The sequence below is a fragment of the Protomyctophum bolini genome (assembly GCF_963924005.1).
Source record: "Protomyctophum bolini genome assembly, chromosome: 9".
NCBI lineage: Eukaryota > Metazoa > Chordata > Actinopteri > Myctophiformes > Myctophidae > Protomyctophum > Protomyctophum bolini.
Genome location: NC_137870.1, coordinates 3,658,366 through 3,678,636, shown reverse-complemented (window position 1 = coordinate 3,678,636; position 20,271 = coordinate 3,658,366). Strand labels below are relative to the sequence as shown.

General features: G+C 41.4%; 1 protein-coding gene and 1 long non-coding RNA gene across 4 annotated transcripts in view; one reads left to right on the top strand and one right to left on the bottom strand.

Annotated features, from left to right (window-relative positions):
* The window catches only part of dgkd (diacylglycerol kinase delta), a 54,360-nt gene that overhangs the window by 31,594 nt on the left and 2,495 nt on the right, over positions 1-20,271 (bottom strand). For 2 of the 3 annotated variants that reach the window (XM_080772278.1, XM_080772279.1), the window contains exons 2-4: positions 14,836-14,946; positions 12,878-12,958; positions 2,295-2,399 (exon numbers count right to left, since the gene is read on the bottom strand). In XM_080772278.1, the coding sequence (XP_080628404.1) occupies positions 2,295-2,399; positions 12,878-12,958; positions 14,836-14,946 (297 nt within the window). Of the gene's footprint in view, positions 1-2,294; positions 2,400-12,072; positions 12,141-12,877; positions 12,959-14,835; positions 14,947-20,271 lie in introns of those variants that run through there. The other variant, XM_080772277.1, reaches the window with a different exon arrangement.
* On the top strand, positions 7,050-8,927 carry LOC308321413. Its single transcript, XR_013964607.1, has 3 exons — positions 7,050-7,600; positions 7,871-7,931; positions 8,644-8,927. It is a non-coding gene; the product is annotated as an uncharacterized lncRNA (long non-coding RNA).

Below are 20,271 nucleotides of genomic sequence, written 5' to 3'. Positions count from 1 at the left end.
GTGGTGCCCAGGACGTCTGTGGACGTCTTTGAAAAAAAAGCAAAGAAAAAAAAGCAAACATTTTTTTGTGATTTTTATAAAAAAATAATAAAATGTCAAAAATCAAACATTGGGCACCCCTGGGTCACTATTTTGACCTGAGATCAGATTCTAAAAATGTCTTCCACATCCTGACAGTTTTCTGAAAAAGCTATGTTTCTATGTCAGTCGTTCTTCGATTTAGCGCGCCTAGCTCGTAGCGCGCCACTCGGTGGCGCGCTTGAGCTTGTAGATCTGCTATTTTTAAATAGCTAAAGCATAACACGATGCTAACACCAAAAGGGGTTCCCGTCCAAAATGGGTTAATAAATGTGCTCTATGACTTGATTAACCCATTTTGGCTTCTGAATCCTAAAACATTTCTGAGAAACCCCATGTTTCTGTGTCAGTGGCGCTCAACCTTTTTCATGTCAAGGACCCCCAGAATTATCTCTACTGGGCCACGGACCCCCCCCCCCCCCCCCCCATCTCAAAATATGTAGTTCCAGGGACCCCTCAGAAGCCGATATTTTAGTTAAAAATGTTCGCTCTGACATATTCAAGGATTTGCGTCACATTTTCACGACTTTTCAAAAACAGCAGACCTACAAGCTCGTAGCGCGCCACTCGGTGAGCTTGAAGATCTGCTATTTTTCGATAGTTAAATTAGAAAAGAATGTTTAAAAAAAAACACCAAAAGGGGTTCCCGCCCTGAATGGGCTATAAAGTGATTGGAACAGAATTAGAGATGTATACCGATACTGTATCGGCCCCTTATTTGGTCATATCGGGTCATATCTGTGAATATGCCAGTCTGCATGAGCACAGATCCGACACAGGGGGGTAAGGGGGTTGACAGAATGAAATGTTGGATTGGCATGTTGTAGAGTTTGCTTTGGAGTTGCCCAAAACTACCCAAAAGTGCACATTTGAGTGAGGAGTCCCATGTCCCCTAGGGTAGGTATACCCTCACAAAAACATGCAGTAATCCTGGTCTCTAAACTGCCTCCCCCTGGCCAGCCGGGGCGCCTGATGGAGGGGAAAGGAACTGGTTGGAATAACGTGTTCCCTCCACGCGCTACGTCCAACCAGGGAAACTCCCCCCCTGTCAGGTGTAAAGGAGCAACTTGGACACTTCAGGCATGAAGGAAGCATGAGTTCAAGTCCGTTGCTCTCCCCTTGTCCCCCATATATGGGGACTAGGTTGGTCTCCCCTTGTCCCCCATATATGGGGACTAGGTTGGTGGAGGGTGTGTAGAGCCCAGGATCACATTAGATGATTGACACAGGGGTGAAAAATGGGTTACAAAATCGTGGGATAATTTTTTTTTTTTTAAAGGAGTTTGCTATAAACACAACACCAGATATATAGCTAGATAGCTATGAACACTATTCCCAGGTTGGTGGACGGACTTCAAAATAAGATATTCTTTTCTTTTTGTATTATTATAAATATGATTCTCTGGTATCGGTATCGGCTAACACAGACATTGTGGCATCGGGACATCCCTAAACAGAATGAATATCTCTGGAACTACAGTATGTGACTTGCTTACAGTATATGTGACTAACTAACTATGCGTCACTAACTAACTATGTAAAGTAAGTTTAGTATGTTACTAAAAATACATACAGTACAGTATGTGACACACTGACGTACCCCAACCAACTATATGTGACTATAACATGCTGTTACTAACTTAACCCATTCTGACCTGAGATCAGATTCATATAGAGGTTTCCACTGGACACACACTGGTCTGATTAACCAATTCTGACCCGAGATCAGATTCTAATCAGATTCAGAATGGGTTAAACGTTCTAACTATGTGACTAACGGCACTTTGACCGAGCACCCGACTACCTGTGGTGGGAAAAAGTACTCAATGGTTTTACTTAAGTAAAAGTATACCAATACTGCAATTTAGAACTATACTTTGTTACAAGTAAAAAGTACGGAATTGAAAATGTACTTGAGTAAAAGTACAAAAGTATCAAAATTGTACTTAAGTAAAAGTACTTGGCTACTTTCCACCACTGCCAACTACAGCTAGTCTATAGATTATAGACCACCACAGACAGACAGACAGACAGACAGACAGAGACTTGCAGACACAGACAGACAGACAGAGACTTGTAGACACAGACACACAGAGACTTGTAGACACACAGAGACTTGTAGACACACAGACACACAGAGACTTGTAGACACACAGACAGACACAGACTTGTAGACACACAGAGACTTGTAGACACAGACAGACAGAGCGACCGACCTCAAAGTGTTGCCTGTTCTGAACACTGCGCAGAGCGGCCATCCATTCCTCCATGTCCTTCCTGTTATCTGCGCACAAGATCAAACGTCGGCAGGGAGTGATTATCTGCAAGGGGGAAGAAGAGGAGACAGAGTGCATGTGTCTAATTATAGTCTGCCGTTTATATGTATTTATGTACCACGCCAGTGTTGTTTTTGGCAGCAAATTTAAGATTTTTTTTTTGTTTTGTTTTTAGTCGTTTTTAGTCTTATTGAATTACTTTTCATTTGGTTTCAGTCACATTTTAGTTTTTGATTGATTGAAATATTTATTAACAGTTTGTAGAATTACAGTACATTTTAAGCACAAACTCAATACAGAGACTGTTAACTGTGAGTGGACGACCCAATTAAGCATTACACTTGTTTACAACAGGGTCCACCTTGTTCAATTCATCAAAACATTTAGAGACATACAAATAGACACTTCTATGTAGTTAAAGAACAGAACAGGAATTCATCATATATAAGCAAAAAGGGAAAAGAAACATATACAGTGAGGGGAAAAAGGGGGGTGGGGGGGGTGGGGGAGGATTCAGATTTTGCTTATTTCCATCAAAAGAAGTAGTAAAGTGTGCCGCTTGGGATATTATTTACATTATGAAGAGAGGATATATACAAAGAAATTATAATTTTGAGCGATGGAAATAAGCGAATTAGCACAACACCCCATAGCCCCATTTAATTCAATGCAATTCATTTAGGGCTTATGGTAGGGGAAACAGCCAATAAGGAGCTTTTGCACAAAATAACACCTGGACCTCTTTTGGTGGGGACGTAACAACTACAAATAACACCTGGACCTCTTTGGTGGGGACGTAACAACTACAAAGAAAGGTAAGAAAGCCTTTTAGTTTGGAATTCTCCTTTAAGTGTGCATGCCGGTAGACCAGTAAGGAAGGAGTTACAATAGTCAAAAGGTTTAGACCAGTAAGGAAGGAGTTACAATAGTCAAAAGGTTTAGACCAGTAAGGAAGGAGTTACAATAGTCAAAAGGTTTAGACCAGTAAGGAAGGAGTTACAATAGTCAAAAGGTTTAGACCAGTAAGGAAGGAGTTACAATAGTCAAAAGGTTTAGACCAGTAAGGAAGGAGTTACAATAGTCAAAAGGTTTAGACCAGTAAGGAAGGAGTTACAATAGTCAAAAGGTTTAGACCAGTAAGGAAGGAGTTACAATAGTCAAAAGGTTTAGACCAGTAAGGAAGGAGTTACAACAGTCAAAAGGTTTAGACCAGTAAGGAAGGAGTTACAACAGTCAAAAGGTAAATTTTGACATGACTGATGTCTGGATAAGGAGATAAGGCTGACTCCTGGGTGAAGGCTGAAGGGTCCAATTCGTCGAACGGCACACCTAGTGAAAGTACCATCCATACAGGGAAAGGCCCGGCCAGTGTTATGTTTTTTTTCTTTGTACTCTGTCTAGCATACTTTTGAGACTCGTACATGGTGTTGATCAAGCAGTAAACCATCCAAATAGGCCCCAAGAGGAAACCGCTCTCCTTGTTATCTGTAGGCACATGTACAGTACAGTGTGTCTGTATATACAGTAGCACAGCTTTAACAGTCTATATAAAACTGTACAAAATACATTCCGATTCTGAAACACGTGTTGGATGGGTCGAGAGAGCTTTAACACGGAGGTGAAGTTTGTGCTCTCTCTCTCTCTGTGTGTGTGTGTGTGTGTGTGTGTGTGTGTGTGTGTGTGTGTGTGTGTGTGACTGTGTGTGTGTGTGTGTGTGTCTTGTTTCCAGTCAAACAGCCGTAGAACTCCCATTTCCTCTCCAGCTGTTTTACAAAGAGACCCCTGTTCCCATGATGGTATAAATAGACACACTCACGCATGCACTCACTCAGGCACGCACGCAGCCACACACACACACCCTCGCATGCAGCCACACGCGTGCACACGCAGCCACGCGCAGTCAGTCAGCCAGTCACACACACACACAAATTTAGCCGTACATAAGTTTATACAAGTTAACAAAGCAACGTATCTTATAGTTAAAACCCCGTTGACGTTATTTGAATGCAGAGGCATTAACGAACACACATCTTTGTTTGAACCGGAGTTGGCACTAGACTGAGACTCAGTGTGCACAGCTGCAGCTCGGTCATATGATTAACCCAGCTATACACGCTCTAAAACAAACACTTAAAGGTTACCCTGCATGCGTGTGTGTGTGTCTGTGCTGCATACGTTTCTGTAATTATTATGACTCTGCTTATGCTTATTACAGTGTGTGTGTGTGTGTGTGTGTGTGTGTGTGTGTGTGTGTGTGCGCGTGTGTGTGTAAGGTCATGTAACTTGTTATACAGGGCTTGGCATTAAACAGGAGTCTAGAAGCAGTGATAAAGAGCAGACAAGTGACATTACAGCGAATAATCCACACATTTTGCTTTTAACCCATTTTGGGCGCGGACCCCTGTTGGTGTTTTAAGCATTAGGTTATACTTTCGCTATTGAAAAATAGCAGATCTACAAGCTCTGCCACAGAGTGGCGCGCTATGAGCTTGTAGATCTGCTGTTTTTTTTTAATCCGTGAAAATGTGCCTGAAATCTTTGAATATATATTCTTTCAGAACGAGTTTTTAACTCACATCTTTGCTTCCGAGGGGTCTCTGGAACAACGTATTTTCAGATGGGGGTCGACGGCCAAATACATCTAGTTTTAGGGGTCTTTGACATGAAAATGTTTGAAAACGACTGACATGGAAAAATGGGTTTTTCAGAAAACCGTCAGGAATCAGAAGGCATTTGTAGAACCTTCCAGAAACCCAAACGGTGTCCCTTCGCTTGCAACGAGGGCAGCTCACATGCCATGTATGTGCCTTTTACAACGTAAACCGAGAACATGTCATTTGCTCTGCTATGCCTGGCTAACCTGCTCATTTTAATCTTTCACAAGGATTATGGTTAGCCAGGCATAGTGTATAGCAACAGATACGTTCTCAGTTCAGCTTAGTGCATACATGGGAAACTACTTTTCAGGGTTCCAATTCCAAAATAAAGAAAAGAATAATTCAGGATTTCAACTCAAATATAGAATCGATAGCTGCTGTGACGCGTTTTGAGCTTGAACAAATTGGTTATGTATTGTACATTTAAAATTCACATCTCTAATTATATTCTTTCAGAGCGTTTTTAACTCAAATCTTTGCTTCTGGGAGGTCCCTGCATGGAACAACATATTTCCAGATGGGGGTTTCGTGGCCAAATACAGATAATTCTGGGGGTCCTTGACATGGAAAAGGCCGGCAGCACAAGCACCCTTAACCCATTCTGACCTGAGATCAGATTCATACGAGGTTTCCACTGGACACACACTGGGTCTGATTAACCCATTCTGACCCGAGATCAGATTCTAAAAAATGTCAGTCGTTCTTCGATTTTTCAAAAATAGCAGACCTACAAGCTCGTAGCGCGCCACTCGGTGGCGCGCTATGAGCTTGTAGATCTGCTATTTTTCAATAGCTAAAGCATAACATGATGCCTACACCAAAACGGGTTCCCGTACAGAATGGGTTAATCCTCTCATAAGATGCAATGGAGAAGTTCTAACTGCACTCGCGTGTAAAAAAGAAAAAAAAGCCCCATCAAACTTTCTGATGCTGTTTTTCTCCCAGTGTGGAGGAAGAATGATTAGGATTTTAATTGTATTCCCTCTCACTCTTGAAATATATAAATAATCCATTGGTTTCTGTGTGTGTGTGTGTGTGTGTGTGTGTGTGTGTGTGTGTGTGTGTGTGTGTGTGTGTGTGTGTGTGTGTGTGTGTGTGTGTGTGTGTGTGTGTGTGTGTGTGTGTGTGTGTGTGTGTGTGTGTGTGTGTGTGTGTGTGTGTGTGTGTGTGTGTGTGTGTGTGTGTGTGTTTTTGGCTTCAAGGTTAAAGACCAGTGCCGCCGTGGTCAGGGACAAACCAACAAAACAGGATGTTTGAGACCCTGACTTCCTGTCTCTCCTATACAGTGACAAACAACCACACAGACACACATTAGTGTCCATCCTGCACTAGTCTCGCGTTTCCAGACAACTATTCCACAATCTCTGAATGCTATATATATATACTATATAGCATTCGGAGATTGTGGAATAGTTGTCTCCATCGCGGGCGCGCAACTTTAACTGTATGTCAGCCTGCAGTGCCATGATCTCATTCTCCAAACGCAGAAGAGTTCATGTTAAAAAGTGTTGCTATTTTTTCGAGGCAATGGAATGAACATCAGCTTCTGAATGGGAAGCACATGAATGTAGCGATGGGCTCGAGTAAAGGCAAACGCATTTGGACTTGGAATGTGACATCGTGAAAAAATTATCTTCTTCCCACTTCTTCCCAATGTCTGTGTGTGCACGCCACTGGTGACATGTCAAAATAGGGTGTTTTCATGATTCTGAATCCATTCCAAGCATTAGTTTTGCACCAAAAAAAAAAACACTCCTTGGGCTAAAAACGGCCATAGCCACTTGGCCAAATTCCCCAAGAAGTGCTGACCTCGTCGCATTTGTGATGGTTGCAAATAATGGCCGTTTTTAGCTCAAGGAGTGTTTTTTGTGCAAAACTATAATGCTTGGAATGTATTCAGAATCATGACAACAACCCCCTAGTTTGACATGTAACTTAAAGGACCACTTCGCCACTATTCAACCTAATCTGTGTGTTTTTTATCATTAGCATATATGCTAAAATACCCCGGAGTATTATCATTGGTAGTCTGTAGCTCCGTGGGCGCACTTTCAAAGCTGTCGTCCACTTACGTATTTGTCCCAAAGTGACGTAAGTGGATGACCCTCGGTAGGCTCTCAGAAACTACAAGGGACTGGACAGGTAGGGTTGCCGTAGCTAGCCTAGCCGCGAAGGACACGGTCTCTCGCCTACACAACAACAACGAGTTGTGGCTACTCCACAACAACAAGTCAGTATGGCTACTCCATGGGAGTTTTTGGACGAGATAATTTTAAATACATATTGGCAGAATCTGCGTTAGGGTCGTTATATTATGAACCAGAAATATACGGAGGAAGGAATGCATTGACGGGGACAACACTGGCACTGCTAGTTGCTGTGGGTGGACTGATGCCTGCTGGAGCGACCTAGCTATAGTAGCTAGTAGCTTTCCCTGAACCAGTACGTCGCACACACAAACTTTTCTGCCCAGGAAAAGCCCAGATAGTGTTGACTGTTTTACTGAGAAGTGGGGACATGCGTTCAGGATGCCTCAAACTGGAAGTTGCAACCGAAGCCCGATGGACCAAGAGGGACATTCAGATTTAAGTAAGTGTTCAATGTATTTACAGCTTATATGTGTGTGTGTGTGTGTGTGTGTCGCCACACCGTATTGTTTACATAAGTGTCAGAGGATATAGGCACGGCTTCAGCCTACAACTTTTCGGTCCAAACATCTTCTATTCATTCATTCAATTCAAAACTGTATGTATGGCATGCCATCTGAAGCAATGTACAGTATTAGCCATGGGCTCGTATGTTTCAGGGTTAGCAATGTAAACATTCAAGTGTTATACCTGTGTCCATTCATTCACTTAGGTCAGCCCAGATGGTACTACAGAAGGCTGATGAAGCTGAAGATGTCTTTGATGGACTGATGGTGAGCCATACATACTCAACTCAAACTTCATACATAAAGCACATTACTGTATTTGCTGTATTTAGTTTGACCCCCTAGAAAACTAGAGGGAATATCATTTTCAATAAAGGTTCACATATTTATATATGCTTTTACAAAGACCAGTGGTCAACCAAAGTCCCGTAAAATGTAGTAAATAATATACTGTCATTTATACTATAGGCCTACTGTGTCTCACACACTTTTATGACATGCAATGCAGCTCAAAGTGCTTTACAGAGCAATGGAGAGAAAAACGCAAGGCATAAAACATTGAAATAGAAGGCAGTCATGTAGGTTGGAAGGTCACAGATTCCGTTGTTTTCTTTGGCAGTATTCTGCAGTCCAGAATTGCAGTAATCGAGCCCAGAAAAAACAAAGGCATGGATCAGTGTTTTTGCATCATCTACTGACTGACAGGCTCTGATTCATGCAATATTTCTAAAGGTAAAAAAAGGCAATCTTGGTAACATTGTGTGAATACTTTCTACAAGTCAGGTTGCCAAGTCTGCTTATTATTATCATTGATATTTGATATAGTTGTAGCCTACCTACTAATTTGGACGGTAATCTTAACAGTCCAATACCCAAGTGTACATCACATGAAACATACTGCACATAGCCTACACACTCAGTCGTCCATTCCAGTAATCATTTAGTGCTTTCACCATTACTGACTCTTGTCTCACCACAGCATGTGCGTCTCCTGTCCTGGCCAGAAGCTGCTCCAGCGACATGTCATCATGCAGAACCACCTGCCTCAGTGACCTCTGACTAATGCACTTGTATGATTGTACATGTAGTTTGTTAGTTTCCAGTTCAACCATAGACCCCTGTTTTTATAGATTTATGTAAATCAGTACTATTAAAAGATAGTTGATTTGATGTCAAGTTTGTTTTATTTTTTCTCATGTAGGCCTATTGTATTTATACATTTTGACCAATTCCTAATACTCTGAGGCTCAAACTGTCAATATTGCATCAAAGGCCACCGTGATACAAATCATTCACATGTCTGTTTATACAAACAAGACCACAATGGAAATAAGTGTGACTTTATGTCAGTGAATGTGTTTTATTGTACTGTAACATAAGGTTTAAAAAACAAGGCCACACAGGCAAAGTTTGTCCTCCTACTCAGATTACAAAAATCGGACAGTGTGCAAGAATCCCAGAAGAAAAAGGATCGAATCAATATTGCTATATAAAAATACTCTGTTACAAGTAAAAGTCCAGAATTAAAATTGTACTTGCACAACAATATTGGTAAAGGCTTAGGAGTAGTACATGTCTAATATTTGAAAATGAGATCACATTCTTTTATCAATCCAGATTGTGTTCAATAGCAACATACAAAGTAAATTGTATCTATATAATATACTGTATACTTGGGAGTTCCTTGAAAGCCACTTATTCATCTCTTGAGTTGAAGACAGCCACCGAGACCTCAGCTCCTGCAACAAATAAAGTATTATGCAATTATGGGCCTCTGACCAATCATGAGACAATATGGTAAACAATAAGGTTTTTTATTTTAGCAAAACATTTGAAAAGTAGCAAATGTACAAGCTCGCAGCACGGCACCAACTCCAAGTGACGCACTGAGCTTGTATATCTGCTATTTTTGAATAGCCAATGCAAATACAGATGCTTTCCCGGTTTTAAATGCTTTTATGTTTGGTTTGTAGTTTGCAGCTTGATATGGAAAAATTTAGCTCTGTTCCATAGCCTTACTCTGAGGCTATGGACCAGAGCTAGGAAAAATGGTGGCGTTTATGTGGAGGGTGTTCCAGTTACAAACAGCAACAAAATCTTTATAATGCTGTAAGCATCAGAGACACTCGGTATGTCAAATTAATTTATAGACATCACAACAACAACCACGTGTAACAACAACCATGTATTTTGAAAGGAAATGCATGTGGTCTCCTCCTGTAATGCAATCGCCATTCATTCAGTGTCTGGTGTACTGTACACAGCATTGTAGCTATAGTTTATTATGACAATAATGACATACCTCTGTTCTGCAACTTCTGCTTCGATGATGATGATGCTCCGCGTCAATTCTTCCATTAGATTGCGGTTGAACTGGAAGATATCTGCGTTGGTGAAATGTTCACTGCACACCCAAAGTGGTTCACACAGCTGGGATTGCATCTGTACTTCATAACGATTTCTAAAAACAAAGCCAGCCAGTGGAATTTCGAGTCCGACGCTGCGCACGTTCGAAATCACTACTATTACGCTACTTACTATCAGAGACTACTAACTACTATACCACCACTACTGCTGTTACTATTACAACCGCTAAATATTAGCTATTATTATTACTTCTATCGCTTTCAAGTCAACTCTAAACAACACGAGAAACTTTCAGATGACAGCTTCCTGGGGGCTGCCTCACTGCCTCTCTGTCTGTCGCGCAATGCACTGTGGGTATTGTAGGAAATTATATTACCGTGCCTCAGCTCATTACATGACTCGTTCTCCGCAGCGGTTTCGCCAAATGTAAATATTTTTATTGTTTTCATGAACGGATATCATACTAAAGCATGACAAAGGCCATATAATAGTGGCGAACCGATCCTTTAAAGCATAATAAAATGTGACTTTCTCTTTCCTTATATAGGACATCAATGGTATGGTCACATATATTATAAACGCCTATAAAAAAGAAACATTGCTCATTCATTACAGACAGCCGGTCAGCAAGTGGATTCATGAATGTATGTATATATATATATATATATATATATATATATATATATACACTGTATATATATATATAGACAATATATTAGGCCAATAAAAAATAAACTACAATATATACCAAATTTCTCACCCAACTACTGCCGGACTATGAAACCTTCCAGAACCCGTGAATTCACCCTTTCTCAGCCTTCTGATTGGTCCCTGACTGACCAACCAGAAGGCTCTTTCTGCCTTGTCACTCCATTGTTCCGCCTTGTTTATGTTGAATTTGATAAAATTGATAAAAATCATTTTTGGAAAAAGAACAAACATGATATAAATGGTAAACGGTGCATTTATATAGCGCCTTTATCCAAGGCGCTTTACATAGATTGTGCATTACATTCACCCATTCATACACACATTCACACACCGATTGCGGCGGAAGCCATGCAAGGTATACCAACCAGCACATCGGGAGCAATGTGGGGTTCAGTGTCTTTGCCCCAAGGACACTTCGACATGTAGACAGGAGGAGGCGGAGCCGGGATTCGAACCGCCGACCCATGGATCATTGGACGACCTGCTCTACCTCTTGAACCACAGTCGCCCTGCACCCGTGATGTTCCTTTTTATGGACACAACGTTTAAAATAAGAATTGAATGCACAGAATAGTCTCTTAGCCATGCAGCCCATACAGAGCCCCACTGTGAACCCGGACATGTTGAGTGCCCTGAAATTAATGTTCAGGGCAAGACCCCATTTGAAAAGGACCCCCAGTTTGACATGCAGAGGCTACTGACAGTCAGTCAGTCAGTCAATTAAAGTCAGTCAATTAATGGAACAGTCAGTCAGTCAATTAAAGTCAGTCAGTCAATTAAACCGCCAGTCAATTAATGTAACAGTCAGTCAGTCAATTAAAGTCAGTCAGTCAATTAAACCACCAGTCAATTAACGGAACAGTCAGTCAGTCAATTAAAGTCAGTCAGTCAATTAAACCGTCAGTCAATTAACGGAACAGTCAGTCAGTCAATTAATTAAAGTCAGTCAGTCAATTAAACCGTCAGTCAATTAACGGAACAGTCAGTCAGTCAATTAAAGTCAGTCAGTCAATTAAACCGCCAGTCAATTAACGGAACAGTCAGTCAGTCAATTAAAGTCAGTCAGTCAATTAAACCTCCAGTCAATTAACGGAACAGTCAGTCAGTCAATTAAAGTCAGTCAGTCAATTAAACCGCCAGTCAATTAACGGAACAGTCAGTCAGTCAATTAAAGTCAGTCAGTCAATTAAACCGCCAGTCAATTAACGGAACAGTCAGTCAGTCAATTAAACCGTCAGTCAATTAACGGAACAGTCAGTCAGTCAGTCAATTAAAGTCAATCAGCTAATGTAACTGTCAGTCAGTTATTTAAACAGTCAGTAAGTCTTACTGTTGATGCAGAGTTGTTGATTTCCTCTCCCGTTGTCTGTATTTTATCTCTCCCATTTCTCTCCCGTCTCTCTCTCCCTCGTTTACAGAACACTATACAGCTTTGCTCCAATCATCTCCCTGTCTGTCTGTCATCTCTGACTCTGTCCGTCTGCCATTCGCCGGCTGAATGTTTGGCCCCGCCCCCACACATCCTCCCTTATGACTCAAACTAACTCACGTCCTGTCTGTTGTCAGGCCGACCTCACCAGGGGATGTGTCTACATTACAATAAATGCTTTAACATCCTCCAAACGAGTTCAACCGTTTTGATAGCAGGACAAGCAAATCCTGAGACCTTCTAAAAAATGTATGCGCACGCACACACGCACGCACAGTCACACACACACACACACACACACACACACACACACACACACACACACCCCTAAACTGAACTCGGAACATAAATACCCACAGGCGGTACCTCCCAGATGTGCAGACACGCACACTATAACTGGGTCTCTAATTAAACATCAAAGCCGAGACAGCCCATCACCATGTATGGTTATATTTTAAAAATCACAATACAAAGTCATATAGAACAAGAAAAGCATTCAGTTTATACCAGTTTTTTTTATATTATTATAGAACAAGAAAAGCATTCACAAAGTAGACCCTTTTTTACATGAAACATACGCCACTACCAACAGTAAAACATTACATTTTCAGTTATCCAATTCAACATTTCACTCCAAATAACAGCTATGGAACCAAACTCTTAAAAAAAACGTATTTCACAAAAGGAGAGGCGACTGAGTACTCACGGTGAAGCTGTTATTGACGTTCTTTGTGCTGGACTCGGCAACACTGGCATCAGTTAGATCAACCTCATCGAATATGATAGACTGGAGAGAGAGACACAAAACGAGAGAGAGAGAGAGGGAACCATTAGCAGGTTAGAAATGAAACTGCCTCCCCCTGGCCAGCCGGGGCGCCTGATGGGGGGGAAAGGAACTGGTTGGAATAACGTGTTCCTTCCACGCGCTACGTCCAACCAGGGAAACTCCCCCCTGTCAGGTGTAAAGGAGCAACTTGGACACTCAGGCATGAAGGAAGCATGAGTTAAGTCCGTTGCTCTCCCCAGGTTGGTGGAGGGTGTGTATAGTCCAGGATCACATTAGATGATTGACACAGGGGTGAAAAATGGGTTACAAAATCGTTGGATAAAAAATATATAAAAAAAAAAAAGAAATGATCGGGGGGTAATTTTCAGAAAGTATTTATTTAAAGACGTTTTACGCCGCGGACAAAGCCAACTCTTGTCGTGACAAATCATGACAACAAACACAATGTTTTGGGCCAAACAAATAATTAGAAAGTATAGGGGGGAAAAAACAGCAGGTTGCAACACTTTTTTTGTTGTTTTTCTTCTTTTAAAAAAAAAGGTCTTTAAATAAATTACTTTTTGAAATGTCTATGGGAAAGATGCATTGGGATTCATGATTTCCTGGGCCTGGCGTCGTCATGGAGGGGGACTGCAACGCTCTACACAGACATACTGTAAGGCGTAAGCTACGGTAAGCTATATTTTATACATGCGTCCTCTTCATTTTACCCATCCTAAATATTTAGGAGCAGTGAGCAGTCAATGCATTTAGGCCTGACATCGAAATAAATAAAAAAAAGGTTTCACTATTTCTCAGAAATAGCAGACCTATACAAGCTCGTAAGCACGCCTCTCGGTGGCTCGCTATGAGCTTGTATAGATCTGCTATTTTTCAATAGCTAAAAGTATAACATGATGCTTAGTTAAAACACCAAAAAGGGGTTCCCGTCCAGAATGGGTTAATAACATGCATGCGAGGAAACACACGCAAACACGGAGAGAAACACGCAAATGTCACACAGTCAGGAAGGCCTCTTTTCCAGGGTTCCAACCTCGCTGTGAGGCAGCAACAGTACTATCCAGCTGTGCCACCGAGTGCCACCTGTGCCCTGCACAGTGTGCCACCTGTGCCCTGCACAGTGTACATAGTGGAACATCTCCCCTATAGAATGTCGCAAAATAATTCCCCGTTAATTTTCCTCGTAGACTTTTCAGAAAGTAATTTATTTAAAGACGTTTACGCCGCGGACAAAGCAAACTCTTGTCGTGACAAATCTTGACAATAAACACAAATTATTAGAAAGAAGGGAAAAAAAACGGCAGGTTATACAACACTTTTTTTGTTGTTTTTCTTCTTTGAAATTATTAGTTTGGTCCAAAATATTGTGTTCGTCGTCATGCTTTGTCACGACTCGAGTCGGCTTCGTACGACGCTTAAAAAGGGTCTCTAAATAAATACTTTTTGAAATGTCCATCATTGGGAATTATTTCCTGGGCCTGGCGTTGTCATGAGAGGGGGCGGGACTGCGACGCTCTATACCCCCATAACCATAAGCTTTAACCCATTCTGACCTGAGATCAGATTCATACGAGGTTTCCACCGGACACACACTGGGTCTGATTAACCCATTCTGACCTGAGATCAGATTCTAAAAAATGTCAGTCGTTCTTCGATTTTTCAAAAAATAGCAGACCTACAAGCTCGTAGCGCGCCACTCGGTGGCGCGCTATGAGCTTGTAGATCTGCTATTTTTCAATAGCTAAAGCATAACATGATGCTAACACCAAAATGGGTGCCCGGTCAGAATGGGTTAATACATACTTATACATACAACACGCAGACATACATGTGTGACACAGAGTACAGACACACACACTGATACTGTAGGTTAGTACCTTGGCAGTCTGTGCATAGTACAGTGTTCTCCCTCTCAGTTTAAAATAGCGTCTCTTCCAGCGCTGAAATGAACTGGTTTGTTTCAGCAACTTCCCCTCCTTCAGAATGGTCTGTAAAACACACAGAGAAACACACGGGTATAGGTTTAGGAAAACAGCAGCAGGGTTATCAGACAATACGTTTGTGAGTTAATTGTCCCTCATCTTGGCCAAACAATTTGACTCTTTGAGTCAAATGCTAAACTAAAACAAGTCCCCTGGGTTCAGACTCAAGAGTGGTGTTAGGTGACTTTGAAGAAGTTGAATATACGTATAATGTGTGTGTGTGCGTGCGTGCTTCACTGCAGTGCATTCAATATAGCACATTGCAACAAGGAGGAAATGCTGCAGTCCATGGCCATGATTCCACGCACGTCATCTCCTCATGATGAATCACCACTAGTATAACCAGGTACTCATTCTGTGTGAGACACAACAGACGCGCACCAGCTGCCACAAACACAAGTTGACAGACAGCACCGCACAGAAAACACCAACATGCCAAGTTAACGGACGATACAGTATATATAGCCGATGCTGAGCCAAACATATTTGTTTTTCTTTCGCCATTTTAATATTTTAAACGTTAAAGGATGAAAGGCTCCACGGCGCGCGCAGCAGCTGTTGTGTACCCGCCTCGTTACATTGCTGAGACTGAGATCGCGTGCGGCCAGCACGCACCGGAGAAAAAGGAAAGACGAGGAAAGGACAATATTTGTTGGGCTTGTTCAAGTTGTCATCCATTAAATGCGTCAAATAAAACATAAAATAAAGATCGTTCATGAGTCTTTGAGCTTGAGTGCGAGTCAAGTCTCGAGTCTTTTTTAGGGGCGAGTCCGAGTCGAGTCTGTCTGGCGTCTCCACGAATGCAACTCGAGCACGAGTCTCTGACTATAGAGTCTCTATCACCGTTTCAACGCAACGCTGCAAATCGCCATCAATTGGGAAACTATTGTGATGATGATGATGACACTGTCATTCTGTCCCCAAATGGGTCCTCTATAAACCTTGTGACCCGTCTTGTGTCTTGTGACCTGTGACCTTTAGGAAACCTACAGGAAATAATTAGACTGTTTGGGCTGTATTTTGCGTGTCTTAAGTACCAGGTCTTATTCCCTATAACTTGAGTAAACTAAAGACCTGGAGGCGTGGTCAATGCCATTTGGCTATTCTGAGTGGCCAAAGAGCATTGATCACGCCTCCAGGTCTTTAGTTTACTCAAGTTAGGGAATAAGACCTGGTACTTAAGACACGCAAAATACAGCCCTGAGTCTTTTGTAGGACATAGTCGTCAGTATGAAACTCTGGAGTCACAGGTTCAAATCCAGCTCAAGCTCTTGGCTGTGATTGACACGTGTTTAAGCACCGTGATTAAGCACCGTGTGCCGCGCTACGAGCTTGTAGGTCTGCTGTTTTTGAAATATTGTGAAAATGTGGCGCAAATCTTTGAATACATGTTATTTCAGAGCATTTTTAACTCAAATCTTTGCATCTGGGGGTCCCTGGCTGGAACAACATATGTTCAGATGGGGGGGTCCGCAGCCTAATACAGATAATTCTGGGGGTCCGTGACATGGAAAAGGTTGAACACCACTGACATAGGAACATGCCTTTTTTAATCGACCTCAGTCCAAAATGGGTTAGTAGTAGTCAACCTCCCCACTGCAACGCCCAATAAAAATAAGCTGGAACAGCCATGGTTAATATTTTGTAGTTTGAGACATTTTGTGACATTTTTGTCTGCCATAGGATGTTAATGGTAGGGTCACAACTCACAAGAAACCCCTATAAAAAAAAATGCCCAATAACGACAGCCGGTCAGCAAGTGGATTCATGAATATATGTATATAGACAATATTTTAGGCCAATAAAAAAAGACTATATACCAAATTTCCCACCCGTCCACCGGACTATCTTGAGTCTTTCAATATGCATATAGTGCAGAAAATGAAACATGCAAACCAAGACCTTCAGCTTAAAGGCAGGTATAGGCCAAAAGGCCATATGTATAGAATTGGTGTAACAGTAAAAGGTCAGCTTGAACTCATTTTTATATTTTATATTTTAAACTGAAATTGAGTCAACAGAAGAAAAGAAAACTCCACTGCTTTAAACTAAGGACAACTTTAGTTTTTCTTTTTCAACCAAGGTTCATGTTTTAGGTTCTTATTAGAGAAAGTAAAAGATGAGCGTTAATTCTTTCTCATTTTCTGCTTTCTTTCGTTTTCGGGACTTTATAACTGTTTTTGACAGTGGGGCGGGGGCATTCGAGCATGGGGCTAAATATGTATTTTTTTTTACCAATTTCTTTTCTTTTTTTATTATTTATTATTATCATCTTCTAGACCCCAATAAATTACGTCTGTCCTCAAAAGATCACAGGATCTACTGAAGTGTCAAACTGACTTATTGTGGCGTCTCCCCAGTATATCATAGGCTAGACAATAGTAAATAATTTAAAAAAGAAATCGCTATAATATTTGGTAAACAAAAATACATATTTAGCCCCATGCTCGAATGCCCCCGCCCCCCTGTCAAAAACAGCTCAAATCCATAAAACGAAAGAAAGAAGCAAATGGAAGAAAAAAAAATAACACTCATATCTTTTAAATCTAAAGTTGTCCTTTAAAAAGACTATTACTTCAGATTATTTTCTCAATATACAAACAAACTTCCCATTTCTGCTGTGCGATATAGTCTTCCATTCCATTTTGTTTGAACCTCACCTCCACAAACAACTTTTATCAAATTGCAGTTTTTACAGACATGGATGTGGCGTCCATCCAACATAGGTCTACAGTAGACTGTCTACTGTACCACTTCCTGTGTCCCTGCCTTAACATCCACGTACTATTATTAGAACTTAGAAGAGCCAGTTCAGTTGTAAAAAAAGAAAAGAAAAAAGAAAAAAAAACACATGAAAAGAACAAACCCTGAAACAACAGGCGGCAATGTTGCATGGATTACAGAACATTTAGTGACCATAATAAATAATTCACTTCAGCACAATTACATATTATGGTACTTTTCAGGCATGTATATATAGGCTACAATAATAAACCTACTCGGGATTGACGCAAGAACGAGAGAGAGGAGAACCGTTATGTGAAGTGATGATAACAGGATGCATATCTACTGCAGAAACTTAATAAAAGAACAGAAATCGGATTGTTCGGATTGACAGCCATCGGGACAAACACGCCGGCCACCCAACCCCGGTTCTACGCCACTTCTCGATCCCCGCTGGACAGCGGGAAAGACCGGGGATTGAGACCATAGACTGTAAAAAATAAATAAAAAAAGAGACCATGTGTTACAACGAAACTAGTAACCTAACGAATTACGTTACCCCAGAGGTCGCAGATTTGCACATTTAGACTTTGAGAGAGAGAACGCAGTGACAGTGACAGAAAAGGGAAGAAGGAAGGCAGGAATTACACATTGGTGAATGACATGCACCAAAGTGCCTGGTCGGATTCGAACCCAGGCCAGCTCAAGGACTGAGCCCTGATAGTCTATAGTATGCCCTCTGCTAGCTCTGGTCCATACCCTTACTGCTCTTGCTGCTGTTGCATTAATACTATCGGGAACTGATTTGCTTCCTGCGAAAATTAAAATAATGTTTTACCTATACTCACCAATACAAAGACCGGGTTGTGCAATTAGAAATCCTACTTTCCTTAGTGGACAGCACACTTTGAGCACGTATAAATAAATGCACATTTTGGCCAGAAAGGGATTTTGTTTTCACCGGAAAAAATATATAAATTTTAGTTACTCCTCTGCGCCTCTACCGATATTGCCAAGAGAAAACCCTCTTAGAACTTTCCTTCGGGTGAAAAAGGAATCTCTTTCTGGCCAAAAAGTGCATTTATACGTGTGTGGTGGTGGGGTGATCAAAGTGCGTCCACTAAGGAAAGTAGACTTTCTAATTACACAACCTGTCTTTGTATTGGTGAGTAGGTATAAACATTATTTGTATTTTCGCTATACAGAGGAGAGGCTGGTCTGCGTTTATGCGAGCCCCGGAAGTCGACAGTAACATAGCTCTAAATGCGATGGCATTAGAGCTATGGACCAGAGCTATAGCGCTCTGCCAGGTGGGCTGGTCAGCACCAACTTCTGAGCAGAAATTAAAACATTGTATGTATATAAAATTGCAGCTATAAGTTTTTTTATTTCATTTTCTTTTTTTTTTTAAGATATTCTTTTTTGCGGCTTACGCCTTTTATTGTTTTTTTTTTTAAGGGACAGACAGTAGGCTGACAGGAAACGGGAGAGAGATGGGGGGGGGGGGAAGACATGCAGTAAAGGCCGTGTCGGGGCTCGGGAGTCGAACCTGCGGCACACACTGCGACTGGATTACCAGTCGGGTGCCCAGACGGTTACGCCACCGCCTGGGCTTTTAATTTCATTTTTATGTGACTTCAAATGAACAATGAGAAAGATCCTGCAAAAACAAATGTTTCAGTTAGACCGCGAGTCGCGACCCAGGGGTGGTCTTTTAGAATTTAGATGGATAGTACCACTTCAAGAGAGTACAGTACTAAGTACAGTACAGTATTGCATCCCAGGACCCCTGGAGGGTGGCATGTGCCGACCGATGATACTGGTATCGGGGCCCTCGGGCCGATACCACCCTAAAGTACTCATACTCGGTATCGGAAACGGGCCCGATACTTTGAGACGAGTACTAAAACATTCAATTGACACTATAGGCTGAACGATCAATGCAACAGGAGCAAGTCTGACCCAACACGTACATGTATTTTTTCCCTTTTTGCTTCCTACATGATGAATTCCTGTTCTGTTCTTTAACTACATAGAAGTGTCTATTTGTATGTCTCTAAATGTTTTGATGAATTGAACAAGGTGGACCCTGTTGTAAACAAGTGTAAGGCTTAATTGGGTCGTCCACTCACAGTTAACAGTCTTTGTATTGAGTTTGTGCTTGAAATGTACTGTAATTCTGCAAACTGTTAATAAATATTTCAATCAATCAATCAAAAACACGGCAGCATAATGAGCAAAGCGCCCCAAAACGGCTGATCTACAAGCATAAATGCCAACCGACGAGTGTAGATCGGAGATCCATCGGTATCTACGGTATGTTTATATTCGGCGGGCGACACTATCAGATGAATAAATTAACATTTTAATAGTTATATAGTTGTCCTTTCTACTCGTAGCGCCAGGAGCACATTAAAAAGTATTTATTTCATTTATATGCAGACCACCAGGTCCAAAAATAAAGTACTCCATGAAGTGTGTATAGATTTGTGTCTGTGTATATTCAGCGGTCAGCATTATTAGATTAATGAATGAGCCTTAAATAACCTACGCTATGACGTTCTCTCCACTCGTCTCGACACAGCTGCAGCCTGCAGGTCATTAAAA